Genomic DNA, 27,447 nt, shown 5'->3' with positions numbered 1-27,447 from the left:
ACTAGGAGGCACGATACATACCAAGCATTAGAACAAATCAGATAGAGGCTTGACTTCAAAACATCAGTATTACCTTTAAATTGTTGAAATATTATCCTACCAATGGGTAGCCATTGGACCATGAGGATGTATTCATTCTAATGATGTCACTGTTTTACATGATTGCAGGCAATAGCAGGCATAAGGGAAGGCAATAGAAATAATGTTTAAAGGCAAACACCATTGTCTACAAAATTCTCATCAAAACTAAATATCACAAATGTATTTGAAGCAGACTTCACAACTTGTAGGTAAATGCCACTTACTAGCTGGCATTCTTCTATTAAAAGAGTTTTCCTTTTTCACTCACCCTTTTTACAACAGATTACAACTGTGGATTTTGATTTATTTAATGGGCTACAATCAATTTCAGCCATTATTGATGGCACAGGGAAAATAATTATTTCAAGTAGTTTTAAAACACTCTACCAATACAACTAAGGGGGATATAGTGTGAAAAAAGGGTTGGCCAAATAGTAAATATTTTAGGTTCCATGGTCATTCAGTCTCTGTCACAACTACTCAATTCTGTCTTGTATCTCAGAGGCTACAAAAACTAGCATGGCTATGTTCTAATAAAATTTTATTTCTGGACACTGAAATGTGAAATTCCTGATTTTCATATCTCACAAAATATTCTTTTTTTTATTTCTTTTTTAATCACTTAATAATGCAAAAGCCATTCTTAACTCACCAGCTGTACAACAGGAGGCAGGCTGTAGTTTGCCAATCCCTGCTCTAAAAGACTTCAATTTAAAATTTTGTTTACTCTGAATGAAGCTGCATGTGAGAATGATAGGGGGAGGGGGGCTGGGGATATAAATGAAATCAGAAAGAAAGATAGGTGCTAAACATTGAGATGGTATTATCTAGGAATGCCTAGAGTGTATAATAATAGTGACTAAATGTACAAATTCTAAAATGTTTTTGCATGAGGAAGAAAAAAGGAATGTCATTATTGTAGGGTGCTGAAAATAGATGGTAATTAATATTTCAAAATGTCACCTTATGTGTGAGAGTAAAGCAAAAAATGTTTGTTACAAAATTTATATTTTGACTAGTGCATTTCCTAATATAACTTATGTAGGTAGTTTGATTGAACACCATAAGTACTTGGAATCTCAGAAAGGACATGAGATTTTGTTGGTTTGTCCAGAGTGATGCCCCAATGAATCCCAGAGTGATTTGATCAGTGAGTGGAAAAGTATTTGCAAAGCCCCTTCGGGGAATGGTGAGAACAGGGAGAAATTCTACTTCCCTAAGTTGAATTCTTGATATTCTCACAAGCAGTGTGGACAACCAAAGCTATAGGCTGAGCCCCCAGTCTTGGGGTTTGTTCATATGAAACTTAACCCCACAAAGGATAGGTCAAGTCCCCTTAAAATTTAGGCCTAATAGTCACCCCCAAGAGAGCCTCTTTTGTTGCTCAGATGTGGCCTCTCTCCCCATCCAACACAACAAGCAATCTCACCACCCTCCCCCTGTCTACGTGGGACGTGACTCCCAGGGGTGCGGACCTTCCTGGCAATGTGGGACAGAAATCCTAGAATGAGCTGAGACTCAGCATCAAGGGATTGAGAAAAACCCTTGAATGAGCTGAGATTTAGCATCAAGGGATTGAGAAAACCTTCTTGACCAAAAGGGGGAAAAGTGAAATGAGACAAAATGTCAATGGCTGAGAGATTCCAAACAGAGTCCAGAGGTTGTTCTGGAGGTTATTCTTATGCATTAAGTAGATATCATCGTGTTATTCAAGATGTAATGGAGAGGCTGGAGGGAACTGCCTGAAAGAGTAGAGCTGTGTTCCAGTAGCCATGTTTCTCGAGGACGATTGAATAATGATATAGCTGTCACAATGTGACTGTGTGATTGTGAAAACCTTGTCTCTGATGCTCCTTTTATCTACCTTGTCAAAAAACAAGTAGAACATATGGAATAAAAATAAATAATAGGAGAAACAAATGTCAAAATAAATTTAGTTTGAAATGCTAGTGATAAATGAAAGTGAGGGGTAAGGGGTATGATATGTATAATCTTTTTTTTTTCTGTTATTGTTTTATTTCTTTTTCTGAATTGATGCAAATGTTCTAAGAAATGATGAATATGCAGCTTTGTGATGATATTGAGAATTACTGAACGTATATGTAGAACAGAAAAAAATTTTGTTTACTGGGTTTATTGTTAGTAATAATATCGGCACTGTAATTTTAAATGATTTTATTGTAATTAGAGGCTAAAGCAAATAAGTAAATGGTAATGTTATTCGGAACCAAGATTTCTACTGTTAGAGAAGAGACATGAATAATAAATGAAAGGTAAGAATAAAATCCTGTAATGTTAAAATTCGAATTGGCAAATGTCAGTGTGAATATTGTTTTGAGTCTTAAACAAGTTTCTTTTCCTCCTTGAACAAAGGAAGAGTGATCTAGAACCCCAGATAACTGACTCTCTAATCCTGGGCTGTCTGCTTTAACAATGCTGACATCTTTTATGTAAGGATGCTTTCTCAGTCTAGGGTATCTCTCAAATCTTCCAGACCAATGCCCTCAACACTAGGAAGAAAAACCCACTCCAGGGAATCTGGGGCAGAAACAAATCAGCTAGGCCATGACAGAAATTCCTTTGAAATCTTATTTTAAAAGTTATGTTCATTTGCATTCTTCTCCATAATAAATATTTGTGAGTGAATGTAAAATAAATACATTTTACAGAAAAATCGCTTTTTTTAAAAAAAAAACCAAATCCTTCAGTAAGGGTGATGCTCCATGAAGATGCAACATTTCTCTATATTTAAGAGTTGAGGAGAGTAACGCTTAGGGTCATATCAAGTCACCTAGATAGCCACCTCTTCACAGCCACGTAGAAACGCACACACACACACACACACACACACACACACACACACACAGCACTTCCTGTAAGGAGATCGTTTCTGAGACATACACGTAAGGAGCACATCCACGGTCCCCAGGGGAGGCCCGATGAAGAAAGCAAATCTATCAAAACCACCACATAAACGTTCAGTTACAGAGACGTTCACAGAAACACAATCTCATGCACTCAGTCAATATCATGACATCAGAGGTCCCCACGTCACTCAGTCCTAGACAGCCCTACGCACAACTCCATCACAATTGCTTTCACAAACCGCATTAACAGCCTCCCCACAGTCGCAGAGTTGCAAACACAAACCAGTCACATTCAATTAAAGAATTACACCCAGAACCACCCCACAGACAAGCAGCGCCTTCCACAGTCACACAGCCACAGCAGGCCCCACGGAGAATCTATATCCACACACATCCCATTTATTACGCCTGCTACAAGCCTTACGGCGGATTACTCAGGGACTAACAGCTGACAACCACGCGGACTGAACCCGCAGCCAGGCACACGCGGGCCGTCCCAATGCACCGCCCCCTAAGACCAGCCACGCCTGCGTACTCAGCGCGCGCAGCCGGCTCTCCCAGAATGCCCTGCGTTCGGCCCGCCAGGTCCCGTGAGCTGTGGATAAATTTGGGCTGTCGTGTTGTCGGCTACTGTGGGCATCATCGCGTGTCAGTTTCCGCGCCTAGGTGGGTAGTCCTGTATTGGAGTGTAGGATCCAGCCATCCGCCAGGAGGGCAGTGCGACCCACGGCGTAAGAAGGGGGGAGAGAAGGCCCTATGGCAAGGCATGGAGATTGTGCGCCTCAGGCCTGAGTGTGCGTGATGAGGCTGGTGGTGTGTGTGCGCGTGTCTGTGGGCGTGACTGGGCCGGGTGTGTTATTGGGACTGTGTACAAAGGTTATGGGGCTGGGACCGGTACGTGACGACGTTCGTGTGAGTGAGCTGGCTGTAGAACCTTTTGTTTGAGCGGTGGTTGCTGTGGCCGTGTATTGTGTGATTCTGACCTTAGCGTTATGGCTGCGTCTTTTGCTCTCTCCCTACGCCGGCTGGCATTTCAGAGAAATGATGAGACATCTGAGCGATTTAATATCTCAGTCTGAGATCTGAGCCTTTTGTCTATTTACCCAGAACCAGGAAAGAATCACGGAGGTTGCCTCTTGTTTTTCTCTGTATATGCGTGGTTGGTGGCTTGTGGGTGGGTGTGCTCATGGAGTTGTTTGGTAAGTTAGCCAGGTAGGAAGGCCTGATGTCTTAAGATTCCCTCCTTCCCGAGTCCTGCCAAACTCTTGACGTCTTTGTGGAGAAAAAAAGTCAAGGCTTTCCTTTTGTGAAAGGCGTTGTTTTTTTTTTTTTTTTTTTGGACATGGGACTATTTTACTTTCTTAAATGTCCTGTCCATTGAACTGATACCTAGGCCCCCTTCCAGAGTACCTGTAGGCACCAAGACTTTGGGTGGATGCTTCTGAATCATCTATGAGCTTTCATTTCATGGGTGCTTCATAAATACTTAATATAATGCTAAGTGTTAGGCGGTGATTCTGGACAATTCACTATCAGTCTTTAAAGCAGGAAAGGTGAAAACTACGAAGTTAATTCTGATGGGCGCTTGCTAGTAAGAAAATGAACCAGTTGCTCAAATGGTGTAGAACCAGATTTTTTTAAAAAAATTTTTTTATTGACAGATCTTCACACATACAGTCCATACATGGTGTACAATCGATGGTTTACAATGATATCACATAGTACATCATCATGATCACCATGATCATTTTTAGAATATTTGCATCACTCCAGAAAAAGAAATAAAAAGAAAAAAGAAAAATCTCATACATCCCATACCCTTTACCTGCCATCCCTCTCATTGACCAGTAGTATTTCAACCTGCCCAATTTATTTTATCCACCCCATTATTTATTTTTTTATCCATATTTTTTTACTCATCTTTCCATACCCTGAATAAATGGAGACATAAGGTTTTCTCAGTCATGTTGTATAAGCAATATCATTATATAATTGTCTTCAAGAAACAAGGCTACTGGAACACAGTTCAGCAGTTTTAGTTACTTCCCTCCATCCACTCCAATACACCACACACTACGAGAGGATATCTGTATAATGCATAAGAATAACCACTTAACTCTGAAATCTCTCAGTCGCTGAAAATTTATTTTTCATCATTTCTCTGTTCCCCCTTTTGGTTAAGAAGGCTTTCTCAGTCCCATGATGCCAGGTCCTTGCTCATCCCAGGAGTTCTGTACCATGTTGCCAGGGAGATTTACACCCTTGGGAGTCATGTCCCACATAGAGGGGAGAGCAGTGAGCCAAGTTGGAGTAGAAGGAGAGGCCCCCATCTGAGCAACAAAAGAGGTTCTCTTGGGGTGACTCTTAGGCATAATTATAAGTAGGCTTAGCATTCCTTTGCAGGAATAAGTTTTCATAGGGGTGAACCCCAAGATTGAGGTCTCAGCCAATTGATTTGGTCGTCCCCACTGCTTGCAAGAATATAAGAAATTTTCCAAATGGGAAAGTTGTATATTTCTTCTTTCGCTTTGGTTCCCCAAGGGGACTTTGCAAACACTTCTTTATTCACTGCCCAAATTACTCTGGGATTTATCAGGGCATCACACTAACCTGGACAGACCAACAAGATCTCGTGCCCTATTCACATTTCCATGTACTTATGGTGTTCAGCTAAACTGACCATACAAGTCTATAACTTCATGATATTATCAAACCTGACCCGAAATGATTCAGACCCCCAGCCTGGAATCAAAAGACTGTTATCTGGAAATGTTCTTTGAGATGGTCCTCTGTGAAATGAATGTCTAACAATATAAAATGATTAAGCCATACTCCATCCATGTGATGCTTTTTTTTTTCATGGGCAGGCACTGGGTATCGAACCCGGGTGTCCGGCATGGCAGGTGAGAACTCTGCCTGCTGAGCCATCATGGGCCACCCAAAGTTGAGTTGTTGTTGTTTTTTTTTTTTTAACATGGGCAAGCACCGGAAAGCATGTGATGCTTTTTAATTGTTAATAAATATGTTAGTCATGAGAAGCTAAAAGTACATGATCATTATTAAGCAGTGGTCATAGTTTTGAACAAGACTCAAGAAATTTTTAATTATATATGAGTCTTTTTTATCAGACCAGAGATTACATTTTGCAAGGATTACCCCTAATGTGAAACTTTATTCAGTAGAGAGAGGTGGGTTTAAACATGTATTGTGTACCAAATACTATCTACTTTGGTATATTTTTATTGAATTTGGAAAATTTTGCTTACCTTGATTGTGTTCATTCACAGAAAACTCTTGATAGTGAAGGTTTCTCATAATTTTGATGAATGGTAAAAGAACTGATGTGTGTTTATTTCTGTCACAGGATATTTTTACTGGACCCACTCATATCACAGGTTTTAGATTCACAGTTTCTAGATTTTTTTTCTATCTGCTGATGCGTGTTAATGCCTCTTTATATTATAATTACAAAAATAATCATAGTGTTCATGTTATTTTTTAAAAACTGTTTATCTTGACTATTTTCTACAACTTAGCATTTAATGATCATTGTACACATACGTATATATATATATGTATATATAGTCTTTTTGCCCTTTCAAAACAGGATGACGCTATTCATACTGTTTTATCATCTGCATTCTTCACTCAGCAATATGTTATATACATATATTCATCTTTCCAGTTAAAGATCTATATCATCATTTTTTTTGCCTTGTGGTTTTGTCTTTTTTTTTCCCCACTTTTTTTTATTGTATAACATATATACAGAACTAAGAAAGAAAAAAACTATAGTTTTCAAAGCACTCTTCAACAAGTAGTTGAAGGACAGATCCTGGAGTCTGTCATGGGCTACAATACCATCATCTCAGGATATCATCATTTTTTTAATAGCAGCAGTTTTTTCATGCTACGTTTGCTGTGTAATTTATATAATCAATTTCCTGTTGACAGACATTAAGGTTCTTTAAAGCTTTTTTCCATTATGAACAGTGTCTGCCAACACACTCTTACATCGTTATCCATACGGGCAATTATTTTCTCTAATCTCAAAAGTAGAATTTCTGAGTCAAAGGTTTTTGCATGGTTTAAATGCTGCTTGTACAGATTTGTAAATTTACACAGCTGCAGTATACTGATAAAATGTCCATTTTTTCACAAACTTGCTAATGTGGGGCACCTGTATATTTTTAAGTGAGATTAAATATCTTTTGGTAAGTTAATATATTATTTCTATTTTGTGGTGAATCATGCATGCTCAAGTTTCTCTCAGTAAGCTAGAAATTCTGGGTCCCAGAGATAAGACCTGGAATTGAAAGAGTTGGCCTTGTAGGTCAGAAAGTAAGAATTTAAATGTAGATTTGTCATTTATAAACTGGATTTCTACAAATGATTTCACTTTTTTGAGGGTGAATTTTCTGTTTCACATAATAATTAAATTATATAGCAATATTGATGATAAAATTTATGTGTATAAAATACCTATTACATGGGCGTTTTCAATAAATAGATATATGTTATTGCTTAGCTGCAGATAGTATGAATACACTCCTTCAGCCTAGATGGTAAGAAAGAGAATGGCTTATCCAAGAAAGCAATGTTGATGATTCTGATTGGAAATTGAGAAGGATAAGCCCAGAGGATTCGGAACTTTCATTTAGGGGTGGGTAGGGTTACCGATGCAGAAATTTTGCCGTGGTAAACCCTGGCAACCTTGGTCCTTTGGAATTCCTCTCAGTTATATTTGGTGAATCCAGGTAGTCCTGTGAGGCTTTAAAGAGGTTCTGGTTTGGATGATGTAGCCTTTTATCAGGACTGAAGGGTAAGGCATTAGATTTGTCCAGACTCTCTCAGGTCTTTCCTTGTGTGTGTGTATGGCGGGGGGGTGGGGGTGGATGGTGAGGAGAGGGAAAAGGTTATGTTAACTCAAGTTATTTTGGGAGTTTTAAGGCCTGTCTGTTCTCATGACTTCCCTTTCCTTCTCTCAGCTCTCACCCTTGTGAATGCTGTGCCTCTCCAGACAAGTAAACTTCAAGGAGGACTGACCAGTTCTTGAATTTCTAGACGATGGCCCGTGTAAGTTACTGGTTCTTTTTCCATCTGGAAATTTTGTCATGTTGAGGTCCTGTATATATTTCTTTATCTTGAAACTTCCTAACTGTCAGAGCCCAATCCAAGAACCTACTCCCCATTTGCTCTAAATCCAGAAAGGGATGAAATTAAATTACCTAATGTTCATCCAAGCTCTCCTTTTTTTTCAGTCATTGTTCTTGTGTTCATTGAACAGATCACTCCACATCTCCTATGTGCTTAATCTTCTGCCAAGAGCAGTGATGGAGCAGAAGCAAAATCTCTTAAGAGAGCTGTTTGACAATCCCTGTGAATTGATGAGAGAGGATAAACCCATTTGACCACTAAAAAGAAAACTCTCAACTTTTCTAGACTTGCATTTTCCAAGAATGTAAGATAGGATTTGTTGTTGGTTGGCCTCAGCCTCAGTATATTATGAGATCTCACACTCTGAGGACTGGGGGGGGGGGGGGGGGGGGGGGGGAATGAGGTTAGGTCTTGCCATAGGTGAGAAATCAAGGATCTTCTCTAGGAATCCCTAAGACTTGTACCCAGAAACAAGGTTCATTTTGTAGTTGAATAAGATGTGTTGGTCTAAGGTGACATCTTTGTGTTTTTGGATCATACTTTATCAGTATACTCTAACTCAGGAACAAGAACTTACGTACAGTGAGGAATGGAAAATGGTAGCACCTAAGAAGATCATCCAGATACATAAGTGATTGTAGATGATCATAGGCTTTCACAATTGAGAAGAACCTTAGAGATTTTGTCCCATCAAAATATCTAAGTTTAGAAGGAAGATTATCTCATATATCCATTGCTTAGACTATTTGACAACCAGGTTTTTAAATTTTATTTTTTTAAATTTTATTAATAAAACCAGTCAACATACAAAATGAACATTCTTTTTTCTCATCACATAGTTGTATATTCATCATCATGATCATTTCTTAGAACATTTGCATCAATTCAGAAAAGAAATAAAAAGGAAACAAAAAAATTCATACACACCATACCCCTTACCCCTCCCTTTCATTGATCCACTAGCATTTCAGACTACTAAATTTATTTTAACATTTGTTCCCCCTATTATTTATTTATTTTTAAATCCATGTGTTTTACTCATTTGTCCATACCATAGATAAAAGGAACATTAGGCACAAGGCTTTCACAATCACACAGTCATGCTGCAAAAGCTAGATCATTATACAATCATCTTCAAGAAACATGGCTACTGGAACACAGCTCTGCATTTTCAGGCAGTTCCCTCCAGCCTCTCTGTTACACCTTAACTAAAAAGGTGGTATCTATTTTATGCGTAAGAATAACCTCTAGGAATAACCTCTTGACTCTGTTTGGAATCTCTCAGCCATTGACATTTTATTTTGTCTTATTTCTCTCTTCCCCCTTTCTGTCGAGGTTTTCTCAATCCCTTGGTACTGAGTCCCAGCTCATTCTAGGATTTCTGTCCCAAGTTGCCAGGAGGGTCCACACCCCTGAGAGTCATGTCCTACGTATAGAGGGAGAAGGCAGTGAGTTTGCTTGTTGTGTTGGCTGAGAGAGAGAGGCCACATCTGAGCAACAAAGAGATTCTCTTGGGGGTGACTCTTAGACCTAATTTTAAATAGGCTTGGCCTAGCCTTTGCAGGGGACAACCAGTTTTTTTAAGTTCATAAAAAATTTGTCATATCAAGGAAAAATGCTTATGATATACTCTGGCTCAATAGTGAAATCTTTTAATTGTATTTAGGTCCTTTTCTAAGATAGTGATTTTGAAGGGAAATTTTTTTTATCTGTCCCTTAAGGGGAAAAAGTTGAAATAACTCACAGTTTTTCGGAATTTATGAAGACAGCATGTAGAAGGCTTATGTACAGCTTTCATTTTATTGGAAAACTGATTGTTTTTCTTTCCCAGACATGTTTGTATAATTAAGATATACCATAGTATACAAGAAGCTGTGTCTGTAGCAACAGGATTCTTCAGAACCTCTGCTTCAGGCACACTCATTTCCTAACTCACTTTCTATGTTATAGGCTTCCATTCTAAGCCTGCTTACTTGCTATTCATTCCTGCACTTTCTTCCATCTTTTCTCCTGCCATCTTAAAATAATTTTCATTTAATTATATAATACGTGGTTTTGTCATCTCAGGTATCAGTGATGTTCAGTGATGTGTCCATAGTCTTTTCTCGAGAGGAGTGGGAATGCCTAGACTTGGAACAGAGGAATTTGTATAGAGATGTGATGTTGGAGAACTACAGCAACTTGGTCTCACTGGGTAAGGCTATTTTTTCAGTTTGTTAAAGCTGCCAAAATACAATATACTAGAAATAGACTGGTTTTTGACAATGGGGGTTTATTAGCTTACAAATCTACAGTTCTGAGGCCCGGAAAATGACCAAATTAAGTCATTAAGAGGAAGGTACCTTCTCTGAAGAAAGGCTGTTGGCATCCAGGGTTCCTCTGTTAGATAGCATGACATGTGGCTGGCATCTGCTCGTCCTCCACTCTTGGGTTTTCTTGCTTTCAGCTCCTGTTTCCAGTGGCCTCCTCTCGGAGTTATGGGTTCTCTCTTAGTGTCTCCAGAACTTTTCTCTTTGTCCTTTCTCTGGAGGCTATTTCTATCTTTTATCCTCATAAAGAACTCCAATAAAGGATTAAGGCCCACCTTGAATTGGGTGGGTCACATCTCAGTTGAAACAACCTAATCAAAAGGTCCTACCCACAATAGGTCTGTACCCGCGGTAATAAATTAAAAGAATATGGCCTTTTCTGGGGTACATTAACAGCTTCAAAACAGCACAAGTAATTTAGACTAAGTTCTCTGGAGTAACAGCTTTTCTGCGAATTTCTTTGAACAAACTAGCTACATTACTGCTCCCAGTTCTCTGAGAAATGGTTTGAGCTTTATTAGGGGGAAGTGAGCACCCTAAGGCATCTTCAGGCCTTCCTTAATGAACAAGGGGTTGGATTTGAAATCTGTGATTTATAGCCTAATCAGTGTCACTGGAACCAAGTTTTACTTTATTTTTGAACTCAGAATTCCTATAGATGTTTTATTTGTTGGTATGCCTGTAAGGAAAATAGCTAGATTCTGTTTCTTGTTTTTTCTCTATCAAAGGAACACATTTAATTTATGTAAGTTGAATCAATAGGATTTATTTACAATTCATGAGAACACATTCCTTTTTAATAAACATTCACTTTTACCTACTTTTGTGACTGAAAGTTAGAAATCTAAGTACGTTACATTTAACCCAGATATCCTAAGAAATAAGTGTAAATGTCTTGGGAAACTTCTTATTTTCCTCTCAACAAAGATAACAGTAACAGCAAATAATAGTTAATAAATAGAGATACAGTGCTTGCTATATGTTCAAGGCATTGTTCTGAGACAAATAGACTAATATATAATCTTCAGGACAATTGTGTAAGATAGGTACTATTATTTATCCCTATTTTACAGATGAGAAAAATGGGGTCTAGAAGTAACTTGCCCGAGGTCACACAGCTGGGATATGGCAGAAGCAGTACTTGAATTCGGGCAGTGTGTGCTCTCAGTCACGACATTCTAATGCCTCTAAAGAAGGAGCACTGTTTAATAAAATTAAAATAAGACCTTTTCCCTCTCTAATCTCTGTTATTGTGTGTCCTTAATGTTTTTATGTAATTATCTTGCCCTTTTTTGTTGAGAGGGCTTTGTGAATTACCATTTTAACCTGTAGTTTATTATGTATGTAACCAAGACTGAATCAAAGTAATTTTGAACTTATTTTTTATTTCTTCCTTTTTCTTATAAACAGGATGTTACATTTCTAAACCAGATGTGATTTCCTTATTGGAACAAGGAAAAGAGCCCTGGAAAGTTGCAAGGAAAGGAAGACGACGACACTCAGGTGAGTAAAGATCAATCAGGTAAGAGGTCACCGTCACCAGAGGAAACAGCCCAACTGGTTGAGGAAGAGACACACACTCTTGTGATATTGTTTAGAAAGCCCTCTTTAAAGGTCTGTGGCCTGAGGAGAAAAGGTCTGAGACCTGGGAATCAAATGAAGGTCTTCTCAGGTGGGGATACTAGAAGAACTTCTTTACCTATTTACCACTCTTCGTTTGTTTTATTTTTTTATATGTCTCCCTATATAGATGTATTTCTAATCTGTACATACACATACACACAGGCAGATATGTATATCATAGGGAATTTTTGTTCACAACTTTTTTGGGGGGGAAGGTGGGGGTGCATGGGCTAGGAATTGAACTGCATGGCAGGGGAGAATTCTACCATTGAACTACTAGTGTACCCCTGCCACTCTTTTCATTTTTTTTTTCTCTTCTGTTTTCCTCCCCTATGAGAAAGTCAGGGAGTAGGAGTGTTATTGACAACCTTCCATCTGTATTTTGTTCAGTTTCTTTCCTCTTTTGTATTTAGGCTTAAATATATGTCTCTGTAACCTGAAAGTACATTATTCCATGTATCCAACAAATATTTAAGTGCCTACTCTGAGCCTAACATTCTCATTACAGTGGTGAACAAAACCAGTGGAGTGTATGTTGTAATAATAGAAGCATAATGACCTTAAAGAAATACAAAATATAGTATCAGGTAATAACAGCGTGTTTTGAAGAAAAGTAAGAGTAAAGGGATAGAGAGAAAGCTGGGATGAGAAGGCCATTTTAGTTATTATGGTCAGGGTTGTCTTTCTTAAAAAACTTTTTCCATAAATGTTTTAATAAGAGTCTATAAAGAAGGATGCGATTGACACTGTAATATATGTTTTATCAGCGACTAAGGTTTCATATATGTTTACTGTAGAAGATGCCTTAGCTCACAGAATATCATTCTTTGCCTTTTTTAATCTGTGTACCTCTACTTTCACGTTGAGGGGAAAAAACATGGATGCAATTGACTACAGGGAAAATGCTTTGGTTTAGTTTCTACCTCGGTGCTATTTTCACCTCTCTCTTTGAATCTCTTGTTAAAAAAAGATTCCATGAAATTCTTTATATAGAGACATATGTTGTCATTTTGTATTTTATTACCTGGGTATTTAGGGCTGACTAAGAAAACTCATTTTGAACTAGCAGTTCTCATTTTGTAACTATAGGGCCATTTCAATGCCCACATTGTATATGATGTTATATATACATATCTTCTAACTCACTTTCTAGCAAAGGAAAGAAAAATGGCTTTTTTTTTTTTTTTTTACCAATCCTAATGTATTTTCTGTTTTATATTAAGGTAAACTATTAATACAAAAGGAAAATGCAATGCTGAGGTTCCAAGTGAATAAGCCAAGTAATAACTGCTGGCTCAAAGTTAGATATCTTAAACAAGATAATTCATTTCCTTGTCTCTGTTTTCCCCTCCTTCCTTTAAGTGAGTTTTATTTAAATATAACATGCATACAGAAAGGTGAACAAATGAGGGAAGACTTTTGAGGAAGTGATATTTGAGCAGAGATATTAAGTAAGGGCTTAAGCCATGTGACTTTCTAGGGAAAGAACATTCTGAGCAAGGATATGCAATCATAGGATAAATTGGAAGCCATGATCTGCTTATGTTAAAATGATCCCTCTGGTTCAAAATCGGGGGGAACCTTTTAATAAGGGGAGAACATAAGAGTTGGAACTGCAGGGCGGCCCCTTCCCAGGGAGTCTGAACACTGGGTTCTGCACACAACCACACCTGTGTTTTTATATACACGTAAATGTGACACAGATTAGTATATGTGCGTGTATATGCTTGTGCAGAATCCAGATGTGAGCTAAGGTCTGGCTCGCTTGTTATTTGGAGTCCTTGGGAGCTCTCTTGCCCATGGGCCATGCACATAGGTGATCAGGGCATAGTGGGGTAAGCATTGAGCAGGGGCTTGGCCCCAGGCAGTTTCTGCTCTGCAGATGCCTAGGAACTCCTAGCTGGGACCATGCAGCCATTCCTGAGTGGCTTGGGCCTCCGGTGCTGCCTCTGCGAAGTGGCTGGTCCTGATGGTAGTATTCACAGGGTGAGAGGGTGGGTGCCGATGCACCCTCACTTACTCGGGGCCCATCCTGGAAGAGTTTCCAGCAAGTTTTGGAAACCACAGGGGAGAAGAAGAAACAGACCAAGTTCAGGGCCTAAGAAAAAGGCCGACCACTGTGTGAGTTACTTTTATTGCCTCAGTTTACCTGTTCAGAAAATACCAGGGAGAATTGAGCAGGCAGGGCTGGTTCCAAAACAGTGAGGGACTAACAACAAAAACATTTCTGGTGCCCCTCTTGCTCTATGCCAAAATAATTTCTGTTATCCTGAGATGGGGGAGAAGGGTGGGTACTGGGTATGCAGTGAGGCTCTGAAGGGCCTCTCCCCTGCCCCCCCCCCCCACCTCAAGAGGTCAGGGGACTTCCTGCCATCTGGCCCACCTGGCATGACAGGCCCCATGGCACCAGCAGTAGCAGTAGTGCTGTCATCTGTCTCAAGGTCTGGGGGGGAGGGGGGTGAGAGAGAGCTGAGCAGTCCTAAATCTTCATCCCCCAGGGACCCTCATGCTTATTTTCTTTGTTGGAGAAAAACAAAACCCTCAAAATTCATATACTGTATTATGGAGAGAAAAAAATGTACCTAATGTTCCCCACAAGTATTTTGTACTATGTTGTAAAGTGTTAATTAAAATGGAGGAAAAAAAATCCGGAAAGACCAGTATGGAGGCAATTTCAGTTTTCCAGACTAGAGATAATGATGGTTTGAATAAGAATGGCAGTGGTAGAAGGAGGTGAGTAGCTGTTAGATTGGTAATATGTATGGAGGTGGTGCCAAAAGAACATGCCCTTGGTTTTATACATGGGTTAAAAAGGAAGGAGTGATCTCAAGGAGAAGATAAGAGTTTTAACTTGAATAGCTGTATAAATGGAAGCATAGTCTACTGAAGAAAGGAACGGTGGATTAGAAGGTAGACATTGAATTCCGTTTCAAATATTTTAAGTTTGAATTGTTCGTAATTCAGTTTGAGATGTTGAATAGGCAGTTGAGTGGGCATGCCTGTTGCGCAAGGAGAGATTCGGGGCTGATATATGCATCTGAGTGTTTTTACTTTATGCTTGGAATTTAAAGGCATGGATCTGGACATGCTCACCTAGGGAAGGCATGCTGATAGAAGAGAACAGATAAGGAGAAGAGGCCTACGGACTGATTATGGGGAGTTCCACTATTTAGACCTTTAAAAGAGGGGGCAGCAAAGCAGATAGAGAAGGAACAGTTATTGAGATAAAGTTAAATCAGATGAAAGTGTTCCAAGATGTAGGGAGTAGAAAATGAGGAGTAAGAACTGATCTTCAGGTTGTGGCAAGATGGATAATGCCAGTGACCTTATCAGTAGTGAATTCACTTGAATCAGGATGACAGCTTAATTGGAGTTACTTAAAGAGAGAAGGGTTGATGAGGCAGTGACAAGAATGAATATAAGATAGCTCTTTGGAGGAATTATCTATGAATGGAAGCTGGGAAATAGGTTCTGTAGTGACTTGGAGGTATGGGAAATAAGCACATATTTTGTGATATGAGATGGGAATGCTTCTGTAGATAGTAGAAATTGTTATTTTAGAGAAAGGATAATGGTGGGAGCAGAATCCTTGAGTTGGGAATAGGGGAGGGGATAGGGATTCCGTGAACAAGAGAGAATAAAAGGAAAGCAATGTGGTTATGGATGCAGGTATATTGGTCAGTATGGAGGAGGGAATGCAGCATATTTTTCTATTGTTCCTGTTTTCTCAGTGAAATAAGAAATAAGATCATCAGTATGTGAGGATTATTCAGTGTTTAGTATTCAGTATGGATTTACGATTAGAATACTGTTAGAATTAATTCTCAGAGGTACAGTTCCTTGGTTGTCAGGTTTTATTTTCAGATTTTAGTAAACTCCCCTGTATTGAAATGTGAATAGGGCTTTCTTTGAACCAAATCATTTTGTATTAACAATGCCCATACAGGTTAAGTGCTAAATCCAGGTGATTTTTGCTTCATATTTTTTATTTAATTTAACCTCGTTCTTCATATTTTCCATTTAATTAAAGTTGAGAATCATGTTTGTGATTTTATATTTATATATATTTATATAAATATAAATTCATGTATTTGCAAAATTTGTCTACTTGCTAAAATTTATTGTAGCCCCCAAATCAATGTCATTAGCTCACATGCGCAAAACAGCAAAAAACTCGAGTCACTCAGCATGCATATTCCTAGCTATAGTCAAACAAGGTAACACTCTGCCTTCTTGTTTCAGCTCTCATACTGTAAACAAATGTCCTTATTGTGGTATATTCCACATTTTTTGCATTTTGTTTAAAATAGCTAAAAAACATAGTGCTGAAGTGCTCTGTGGTGTTCCTAAATGCAACAAAGCTATGAAAATATGTGTTAGATAAGGTTTGTTCAAGTATGAGTTATAGTATTGGCTGAGTTCAATGTTAATGAACCAACATTATATATTAAACAAGTTTCTTTAAACAGAAACACATGAAACAAGGTTATGTATTAATCAGTTGATGAAAACATTGTGACCAGAGGCTTGCAGGAACGTAACCTTGTATTTCCCCTAGGAGGAGTGATTCAGTATTCACTAACTCAGGGTTATCAATACTTTATAAACTATAACTAATGCAAATATATATAATTTTTTACCTGTATTTTTACCTGATCAAAAAAAAAAAGGCCTAACATTTTCCTATGTTCTTATCAGCAATGTTTGACAGAATAGAAATCCTTTGATCCAGTAGAATAAAAGGTCATGTCTTTGATCTATTAATTCATAAAAATGGATTTACATAATGTAAAAGTATTATTTTAACTCAGAACATTGAAATGTAAATGTATGCCAAGCCTCATAGTGTTTACATTTGGCCAAGCCTCATAGTATTTAGTTTTTTGTCAACTAAACCACATAAAATGCATTGTCTGTTATTTCTAGTTTCAAGTTTTTTAAAATTAGAACAAAAACTGAAATTGCAATGTAGTGCAGAATACTTACTATGCTTCCCCAATCTAGTTGTCCCTCTCACACTTAGTTTTCGATAGCCATGATTTTTAGCAATGGGTATTTATGTATGTTCTTTTATTTATTTATTGGTGTGTGCATAGTCCAGGAATGGAACAAGCAGTTGACTCTTCTTAGGCAGGGGTGCTTTGCCAGCTGGGCCTATTAGTGTGAAATATCCCCAGGACATGAATCAAATACTGCCTGCCTCTCATTTCCTGGATCTCATGCCTATTGCTTCCATTAGAGGCAAATGGTAGTAGTTGTTGTCTGGTGCAAGGGAGATAATCTACAGAATTCAGTCCATTTCACTGCTTCGAACACAGTGTTTACCACTTTCTCCACACCTGCACCTTTCTTGACAACTTATCTTTGTAGGCCAAGCTCATCTTGTGCAGAGTAATCTCCCTTTTGTGACTTGGTTTGTGATTTAGAAAATCTAATACCAAATACTTCGTGAATGTTTAAAAAATTTCCTCATATGTATATGTTTGAAGTTTCCTTATGTATATATTTGAAGTTTACCCTTTTTGTTACCATTGTGAATGGGATCTTTTTCCCTAGTTATACCTTATTGTTAAATATATATATGAAGGCTATTGGTTTTAGTATTTTGACTAAATTCTGCTGTTGTCTGTTATTTAAATCTCTTGAGCTTTCCATTTATGAAATCATATTATTTAGAAGTAAAGTTTTATCTTCTTATTCTTCTACTTGGGATTTTCTTCTGATTCCTAATTGTGTTGTCTTACAACTCCAGTATGTGGTTAAACAGTAGTGGTAATGGTGAGCAAGCTGCATTTTTGGCTGAAATAATATATATTTTATCATTTGAGGGAAGTATTCATTCCTGTTTTATTGAGCTGTTTTTTTTTCCCCACTTTTTATTTGATTTTTTTTTTTTTTTGGCATGGGCAGGCTCCAGGAATTGAACCCTGGTCTTCAGCATGGCAGGTGAGAATTCTGCCTCTGAGCTACTGTTGCACTGCCCTGTTTTGTTTTTTTTTAAATTGAGAATGGTTCTTTGCCTTTTTTTAATTGTCGTTTCAGTATGTCTGGAACTAACGTGATTTTTTTCCGCCCTAACTCAGTTAGTATGAATCATCTCAATAAATTTCTCCATAATAGACCACATTAACATTCTTAGATTAAACAGTAATGGGTCTTTCAACATATTTTATTGTATGTTTAGAATATTTACATCATTATTCATTAGCATATTAGTCTGTGCTTTCTTTTTATGAGTGATCTTTATTCACTGTGAAGTCACTCCATGAAAAGTCTTCCTTTCTCTTAATTCTAAGTCTAAGTAAGTTTTGGATTACCTGTTTATCAAAACCTTAGTATTCTTTTGATGCCTATTTTCCTTGCAGCAGAGGCAAATGGTAGTGGTAGGGGGTTGATAGATGGTATGTATGAATTATTCTCTATGTGGAAATTGATCTGTTTAAATATTCTCTTTCTTCTGTGGTCAGTTATGGTAAGTTCTGTTTTCCTAGAAAATGAATTTGTTTCAGCTGCATTAAAATTTTATTGGCAAAGTAATCTTTTTCTCAACTCTTCTCTGTAGAAATGATTATTTTCACTTTGCTGAGTCTTATTTCTTGCTGTTTTCATCATATTCACGAATGGCATATCTATTTTGCTGATTTTTTTAAAAAAAGAATCAGTTTTTGCTTTATTCTTTTTTCTTATTTTAATTTTTTAAGTAGGGTTATTCATATTTTTCTTTCATTTTTATTGCAATATCTAAGTGTTTGAATTTTCTTCTAAGCATTATTGTTATATTGCAGATACTTATGTAGTTTGTAAAATTACCATTGTTTTCTAAAAAATTAAATGGCTATTTTGGGTTTATTTTGCTGTTGATCTAAGAATTATTTTTTTAAACATTTTTTTAATATAAAAAATAACTTTTCAAAGCATACTTCTACAAGTAGTTTCAGAACAGATCCCAGAGTTTGTCATGAGATGCCATTCCACCATCTCAGATTTTTCCTTCTGGCTGCTCCAATACACTAGAGGCTAGAAGGAATATTAATATAGTGGTTAAGTAGCCATACTCATTTGTTAAATCTCATTTTCTCTGTTATATCTCCTTCTCCTCCTTTAATCCTTCTAATCTGTGGGGATCTTTGGGCAATGTCCATTCTGAGTTTTTCATGTTGAGATGGGGTGTCCACACTAAAAGATAGGGAGACGTAATTAATTGATAATCCTGGAGCAGCTGGTGCTTCTGAATTTCTGAATTTATCTAACCTAGGAACCCTCTGGGAATTATGTGTTCCAGGAAGGCAAACCTAGTGTATGAAATCTTTATAGAATCTCAGTTGAAGCCCTAGGTGTTCTTAAAGGTCAGCAGGAGTGATGTTGATTGGGGTTTAATAAACCATGGCAGTTAGTGATGGAATCTCATCTAAGAGTAGGCTCCAGAATAGCTTCTTGACTCCATTTGATCTCTCTTAGCCACTAATGCCTTATTTTATTACACTTCTTTTCTCATTTTCGGTTGTTGATCTCGACCTCATGTTGTCAGGAAGATTTTCACACCTGAATGGCTTGTACCATGTAGGGGAGAGGGCAGCAGTTTTCCTTTCAGAGTTGGGTTTAGAGAGAGAGAAGGGCCACATCTGAGCAATAAAGAGGCTTCCTGGAAGCAACTCTTAGCCCTCATTATGGGTAGTCTTAGCTTCTCCCCTACAGAAATAAGTTTCATAAGGGCAAGCCTCAAAATCAAGGGTTTGACCTGTATTTTCTTGGAAGTCCTCAAGTTGAGAGGTACCTGGGATTTCCTAGATGGGAGAGTTTAATAATAAATATACTATAATATATTTACCCCACCCCTGCCCTTCGGGGACTCAACCAGTCCTTTTAAATTATCAGCCCACCACAGTATGAGATGTATTCTGGTATTAAACTATAAAGAATTATAAGGCCCAGTTCTTGTTCTGGATTCCAGAAGTTTGGGTTGTTTAAATGAGCTATCAAGAGTGATTGATTTAGATTTTTGTGTAACAGAAAATTTGGGTTCTTAACATAATAAACCTCTCTGCCTTTGGTCTCATTCAGTAGCTGAAGGTCTAGAGTATGTACACTATCTTCTTTTACTCTGCATTTTTATTTACCTTAGACCCTGCCAGATTGGCTTTGTTTTGAACTCTTTAATTAAAACCTGATCTAAGAAGAATTTAATACCAAGTTTTAATTGTTCAGGTATATAGACTATATATAGTTGTCTGAATTTGTTATTTTTAATTTTAGTACAAAATGCCTGTATGCTTTCTGTACTTTTATACAGACCATATTATAATAATTGAAAATTTCATTCTTTTCCCCTCTTAAACATAACTCATTTAAACATTTAGATTTTCATCTATTCCTCATACTGTCTTATCATCCTCCAGCCTATATCCAGCATGACTTTTGTTAGTAAGTCCTTCACACTCAGGTGATGGCACAGACCCTTTGTCCCCAATTGTGAGTTACTAACATATGCACATATTTATTGTTAGGAATTTCAGTGTGGTATAACTGGGTTTCATTCTCTGAAAAAATCACTGATATATATTTCCAGGAAATACAGGAATGGCCTTCCTTGCCTTGAGGGAATGGAAGACAATGACTTGGGAAAGGGGGAAGGAATAAAAATGGTTGAACATTTATAAAATGGATGAGTAATAGAATGAGCTTAAAGGGAAGTAAATAAGTAGAACTTCCTAGTACCTTTTCATTGCATTGGGAAGGGTATAAGCAATGGAAGGATGCCTAGGTATACATTAAACTGGACTGGCTTGGATGAATTAAGAGGATATTTAATCATTGGAGTAAGGTGTGAGAGATTAGAGGCAGGGAGATACATTCAGAACAAATATATAACAATGAGAATTAAATTAATAAAACTTATGATTTATTAATTAATGGAGAATAGAGTAAAGACCATTTGTGCCCTGGAGGAGGTATGGATATCAGTACAATCAACCTTAAATGAAGTGACTTAATCTCAGAACTCAAGGATAAGAAAGATCCAGTCATGTATAGAACACTGTCAGAGCATTTGTGGGAGATATAGCTGGCTGTGGTGTGAAAAATCCTGAGATGGGATCAAGATGGGACATGTTCTAAGGTTGGAATGAAGGCCCTCCAGGTGCCAATAAAGGGGATTTGAGATGATGTCATATAAGTAAGCAGAGACCTTGTTAACCATGGCAAGTTTGGATTCTAGTCTAAGAATTAAGAGAAATTGTTGAAAAAAATTTTATGTAGGGATCCTTAGTCTTTGATCTCCTTTAGAATCATTATATGGAAAGTATTAAATATAGACTTGCCCAGAACTGTAAAATCTGTTTGGGTGGTGTCTAAACTTCAGTATTTGTAGTAAGCCTCCAAGATGATTCTGATCCACACCTCAAATTGAGAACCATTGACTTCAAATGTTTACTTAATCAAAGCCTCACTTTTCTTAGATGAACTCTTATTATTCCCACTGTTCTTTTTGCTTTTTGTCTTTCAAATTGCATGATAGTATTTTACAGTTTATTGGACATTAATTTGTCTTTTTTTTTTTTCACTGTAGAAATTTTCCTTCTTTTAAATGAGAAAACAGCATGTGCTTGTGCTCTTGTCTTTCAGATTTGGAGACCAGTTATGAGACCAAGAAATTATTTTCAGAAAATGACATTTATGAAGTAAATTTATCCCAGTGGAAAATAATGGAAAGAATGAAAAACCATGGCCTTAAGGGCCTTGTTTTAAAACATGATTGGGAAGGCAAAAGCAAATTTGAAGGACAAGAGGGACTTCAACAGGGATATTTCAGTCAAGTGAAAATCACCTCTGAAAAAGTATCCTCTTACCAGAAACACATGTCTCCTACTCCGCATCAGCGAACTCATTTTGTTGAAAAACCCTATGAATGTAAGGAATGTGGGAAAGCCTTTAGAGTACGCCAACAACTTACTTTTCATTATAGAATTCATACTGGTGAAAAGCCCTATGAATGTAAGGAATGTGGGATGGCCTTTAGGCAGACCGCACATCTTACTCGACATCAAAGACTTCATTCTGGTGAAAAACTCTATGAATGTAAGGAATGTGGAGAAGCTTTCATATGTGGCTCAGAACTTAGAGTACATCAGAAAATTCATATTGTTGAGAAGCCCTATGAATGTAAAGAATGTGGAAAGGCCTTTAGAGTGCGTGGACAACTTACTCTCCATCAGAGGATTCATACTGGTGAGAAACCTTTTGTTTGTAAAGAATGTGGGAAGGCCTTTAGACAATTTGCACACCTTACACGACACCAGAGAATTAATATTTCTGACAAACCCTATGAATGTAAAGAATGTGGGAAGCCCTTTTTGTGTGCCTCTGGCCTTAGGGTACATTACAAACTTCATACTGGTGAGAAACCCTATGAATGTAAGGAATGTGGGAAGGCCTTTAGAGTGCGACAACAACTAACTCTCCATCAGAGAATTCATACTGGTGAGAAACCCTATGAATGTAACGAATGTGGAAAGACCTTTAGTCGTGGTTATCATCTTATTCTTCATCATAGAATTCATACTGGTGAGAAACCTTATGAATGTAAAGAATGCTGGAAGGCCTTTAGTCGTTATTCACAACTTATTTCACATCAGAGTATTCATATTGGTATTAAACCATATGACTGTAAGGAATGTGGGAAAACATTTAGACTACTCTCACAACTTACTCAACATCAGAGTATTCATATTGGTGAAAAACCCTATGAATGTCAGGAATGTGGAAAGGCCTTTAGATTGCGTCAAAAGCTTACTCTGCATCAGAGCATTCATACTGGTGAGAAACCCTTTGAATGTAAGGAATGTAGGAAGGCTTTTAGACTTAATTCATCCCTTATTCAACATTTGAGAATTCATTCTGGTGAGAAACCCTATGAATGTAAGGAATGTAAAAAGGCTTTTAGACAACATTCACACCTTACCCATCATCTGAAAATTCATAATGTAAAAATATAAGAAAACCTTCTCAACCTTGTGTTATAGAACATTCTATGAATGTAGTAATTAATCCCTTGTCTTGGCATAAAAGATTTTATACCAGTGAAAGAATGTGTTAATATATTCCACCATCACTAAAACTTTAGCAAATTCATTCTAAAAACTAATCCTACTAATATAGCAAATGTGAGAAAAACACTTTAATACCATCTCAATCTACCACTTTCTTAATTATGTTAGTATTGAGCTAGACATTTTATTACTTTGTGCTACAGTTTCTTCATTTATAAAATGTTGGCATAAAATGGTCAGATTAAAGGTGGCTACAAAGTTTTTGATATTCTATCAAGCAATAGAGTCCATATTGCTTACTCTTTTAATGGGTGGGCTCTGTGACTGCTTTGGCCAGTAGAATACAGTAGTGCTATTGTGCCAGTTTCTGGAAGCAGGCTTTACTGGCATCATTTCTTGGAATACTCTTAAAATCCCTGAGCTGTCATGTTAAAAAGAGGTTTGGTTATCCATCTGAAGATACCATGTGGAGGGGGAAAAGCACCCTGGTTAGCCTTTTATTCCTGAGACTCCAGACATGTGAGTGAAATCATTTTGGATCCTTCAGACTTGTCATTAGTCAAACGCCACCAAGGGACCTCAGTTGATGCCATAAAGAATAGAAGAATTGCCCAGCTAGAGTCCCAGCCCAAATTTCTGACCCAAGATATAAAATGATGGTTGTTTTAAGCCACTAAATTTTGTTTTATTACTATCATTAATACTACTCTTTTTCAGAATTCATATGAAAGAATATTCTAGCTTCAACAGTAGGAATCCACTCAAGTTGGTTGCTGTGTCGGGTCACTATAACCTTTGATGGTTTCTTTGATCTGACTGAATGTATTGGTCAACTATAGTATTGTTTTTAAGTTAAAGAATGGGAATTTATCTTATGTTTCCTTTACGTACTATATTTCAAGGCAACGAAAAGTTGAGGGGAAGTTTTTATTAGAGAATTCCAGCCAATAAATATCGAAGGAATGATATTTATCTTATTTATGAAATAATGAATCTTGATGGTGATATCAGTGGATATCAAAGCCATTAGGTGAAAGACAATTAAAGGAGCAGAATGACAACTGACCAATCTATATTAACATCTCTAAAGTGGATCAGCCAGAATATACACCTCAGTATATATGTACAGTGGAATGTATACCCCACCACCTGTGAAAATCTTGCCCAAAAGATTGAACCAGAATCATTATTAGGTCTCTAAATCTTATTACCAGTTTCCAAGAAACAGGGAGAGTAAAGAAACAAATTGATGACAAGGAAGCAAATAACCAAATCCAAAATGTGGGAAATTCAGTAGACCAATGGCCTAGTTTCTTAGTCGATACATATCATAGAAAAAATGAATCTTATAAATAAAAAGAGACTTATGTGGCACATCAAATAATAGTGTAAGGAATAGATTTGGATCCTAATTTGAGCAAATAAATTTTTGAGACTTGCAGAAATGTGAACCTGTACTGAGTATTAAAGGATGTTAAGCAATTATTGTTCACACTGTTAGGCATGATAATGACATTGTGGAAGTGTCTATTTGTTTATGTAAGTCCTTGTATATTAGCGATCCACACTGAAGTGGCCAAGGGTAAAATTATATCATCTATCATTTGTTTTAAAATGCTTCAAGACAAAAGGTGAGAGGGATAGCTGAAACAAGATTGGCAAAATGTTGAAGCTAGTAATGGGTACATAGGTTGACCCCACAACACTATAAGGTACATGCATCCCTAAAAATCATATGATGGTACCTATTCTCATACTGCATATATTTGAAAATTAAATCAAATCTGAAATTTTGACTATTTAGGGATGAATGATAATGTGATGTCTACAATAAAAATTTGTGCGATGTTGCCAATTCTGTACTTGGTAGAAAGCTAGAAACCTTAATGCATTCAGAAAACTTAAATTGAAGAACTTACTAGTCTTATTTACCACTGTCCTTAATCTGACACAGTGCCTGTCACATAACAGGCAATTTACACATTGAGAAAAAATTAGCATTGACTAAAGCCACAGAAATAACTTAAAAGAGGGGGTGCAAGGGTAGTTAAGTGGTAGAATTCTCACCTCCCATGTGGGAGATTTGGGTATGATTCCTGGTCTATGCACTTCTGCCCCCCAAAATAGAAACAAGCAAAACAAACAATGACAACAGAAATTCAACAAATGATGCTGCAATAATGGGATATTCACATGGAAAAATAATGAAATGTGACCCTGCCATATAGCAGACAGAAAAAGGAAAGAAAACCAATCTAGCACAAAGTAAGACGATGAAACAGAAATTATTGGAATAGTTAATAGACTTTAAGCAAGGATGTTTTCTTCAAGAAAACTTAAAGAATTGGTAGTTCTTATGAGGTGGTGTGGATAACTCAATTGCAGCTTTATGTATGGGAAAGGTGAGATAATTACATATACCACAGACTTCAAAAAATATATATGTAATACTATATACATATATCCAATATGTACAAAAATACAGAAGAAGTTAGAGAAACCTATACTACAAAAAACTTGAACAAAACCTGTAAATAGATGAAAAATTTTAAATGAGTTGATCTTGTTAAAAAAACAAAAAAACACACCTAAAACTTGTAATAGTTTTGCAGGTAATAAAAATATTTAAAGGAAACGTAATCTTTAACATGTTTTTGCTGTCTCTATTAGTTGCCTAAATCTGCTGTAATAAGTATCACAATTGGGGTGGCTTAAAACAGAAATTCTCATGGTTCTGGAGGCTCTGAGGGGGAAATGTATTGAATATTTTTCTCTAGCTTCTGGTTAATCAACAGTTCCTCGTCTATATTGGCCTACAGCTGCATCTTCCTCCTTTGTCATGTGGTGTTTTGGTTTGCTAAAGCTGCTGGAATGCAAAATACCAGGAGTGGGTTGACTTTTTCAATGGGAATTTATTAGTTACACTTTTACAGTTCTAAGGCCATGGAAGTGTCCAAATTAAGGCATCAACAGGAAGATACCTTCTTGAAGGAAAGGCTGCTGATATCCAGGGTTCTTTTGTTACATTGGAAGGGATATGGCTGATGTCTGCTGGCCCTTCTTTCCCACTTCTGCTTTAAATAGCTATACCCAAAATGTCTCTTGGCATTTCTTTCCACTTCTACAAGGGCATTTTCTTTCTAAACTGTCTTCTTGAGCTCTCTTAAAAGGATTCCAGTTCTGGGCCAAGATGGCGGCTTAGCAATGTGTGCGTTTTAGTTCGTCCTCCAGAACAACTACTAAATAACCAGAAACAATACAGAACAGCTCGTGGGGCCACGTCAGTGACCGGACACACAACATACCCCAGTCTGGACCAGCTGGACCAGCTGTGAGCCCCCCAAGAACCATGAATTCCCCAAGCCATGGCGGCCGGCGCTCCTCCCCCACAGGCTGCTTCCCATAGGGGAAAGGAAAGAGACATTACCAGCAGCAGGGGCTGAGCGCAACCAAACGCCAATTGTGGAATTAACAAATTCCGACTACTAAATTCTGACTACCCCAGCTCAGTTGAACCTGGTCACAGCGGACAGAGGTCACTCATTTTTGCCCCAGTCCCAAGGGGGCAGGGCTGATGGAAAAAGAAAAAAAAGGAAACAGGTTTTTGTGGCCGTGTTTCTACAAAGGCTTGACTGCCTTTGGATACAGTGGCAGGGCTTCTCAGGCTGCAACTGGCCCAGGCATAGGCAGAAGTGAGCTCTTTTGGGGCTTGTCTGGAGCCTGTGCCTTCCCCAGGGGAGGGGTGAAGCCCAGCTCAGGTGGAATCCCTCCCTCAAGGAATTCAGACACCAGGGCTTGGCAATTTGAAGCCATTAAAACCAGCCTACAACCTCTCCTCTGTCTCCACCACACCCCCAGCAGGGAGAGTCTGTCAAAGTTAGAGGTACTGCATCATCTTATGCTGGTGGGACCTGCAGGCAGACAAGCACCACATACTGGGCAGAATAAGAAAAACAGAGTCCAGAGACTTCACAGGAAAGTCTTTTAACCTGCTAGGTCTCACCCTCAGGAAAAACTGATGCAGGTGACTCTTTCCTCCTGATAGGAGGCCAGTTTGGTCTGGGGAAGTCCGGCTGGGGTCTATAATAACTAAGCAGATGCTCCTAAGTGGGGGGGGGGGGGGGGGGGGGGGGCAGGCACCATACAAGCAGGGCAAGAACTGAAAAATTCTCCTCTGTTAAACAGAACCTAAGTTAGTGGTCCAGAAAAAGCTGAAGTGAATGTCAAAGAACAGATAGACAACAAATTCATCCAGCATGAAAACCCTAGGTAAAAGAAGTGCAAGGAACCTCCAGAATAAACTAATTGAGGTCATTAAATGCCTAGACGCCAGCAAAAAATAACAAATCACACTAGGAAAGTTGA

General features: G+C 37.8%; 1 protein-coding gene across 3 annotated transcripts; it reads left to right on the top strand.

The window, feature by feature from the left end:
* Positions 1 to 3,155: 3,155 nt before the first annotated feature.
* Positions 3,156 to 27,175, top strand: LOC143660058 (uncharacterized). Of its 3 annotated transcripts, none has more exons than XM_077133452.1 (5): positions 3,172 to 3,614; positions 7,937 to 8,024; positions 10,173 to 10,299; positions 11,825 to 11,917; positions 21,659 to 27,175. In XM_077133452.1, exons 2-5 carry the CDS (start codon positions 8,016 to 8,018, stop codon positions 23,026 to 23,028), a joined length of 1,599 nt encoding a protein of 532 aa, XP_076989567.1. In that variant the 5' UTR covers positions 3,172 to 3,614; positions 7,937 to 8,015; the 3' UTR covers positions 23,029 to 27,175. The 3 variants fall into 3 exon arrangements, with proteins under 3 accessions (XP_076989569.1, XP_076989567.1, XP_076989568.1); XM_077133453.1 differs by having other exon boundaries at positions 3,172 to 3,679; XM_077133454.1 differs by lacking the exon at positions 10,173 to 10,299 and having other exon boundaries at positions 3,156 to 3,614.
* The last annotated feature ends 272 nt before the right edge of the window (positions 27,176 to 27,447 follow it).

The sequence above is a fragment of the Tamandua tetradactyla genome, chromosome 16 (assembly GCF_023851605.1).
Source record: "Tamandua tetradactyla isolate mTamTet1 chromosome 16, mTamTet1.pri, whole genome shotgun sequence".
NCBI classification, from domain to species: domain Eukaryota; kingdom Metazoa; phylum Chordata; class Mammalia; order Pilosa; family Myrmecophagidae; genus Tamandua; species Tamandua tetradactyla.
The sequence above is the reverse complement of the archived record's forward strand: the minus strand, read 5'-3'. Positions and strand labels throughout refer to the sequence as shown.

Coding starts and splice junctions, on each gene's coding strand:
- LOC143660058 (XM_077133452.1), top strand. Junction 10,300..11,824: donor CAGCAACTTGGTCTCACTGG/GTAAGGCTATTT, acceptor TCTTATAAACAG/GATGTTACATTTCTAAACCA. Junction 11,918..21,658: donor AGGAAGACGACGACACTCAG/GTGAGTAAAGAT, acceptor CTTGTCTTTCAG/ATTTGGAGACCAGTTATGAG.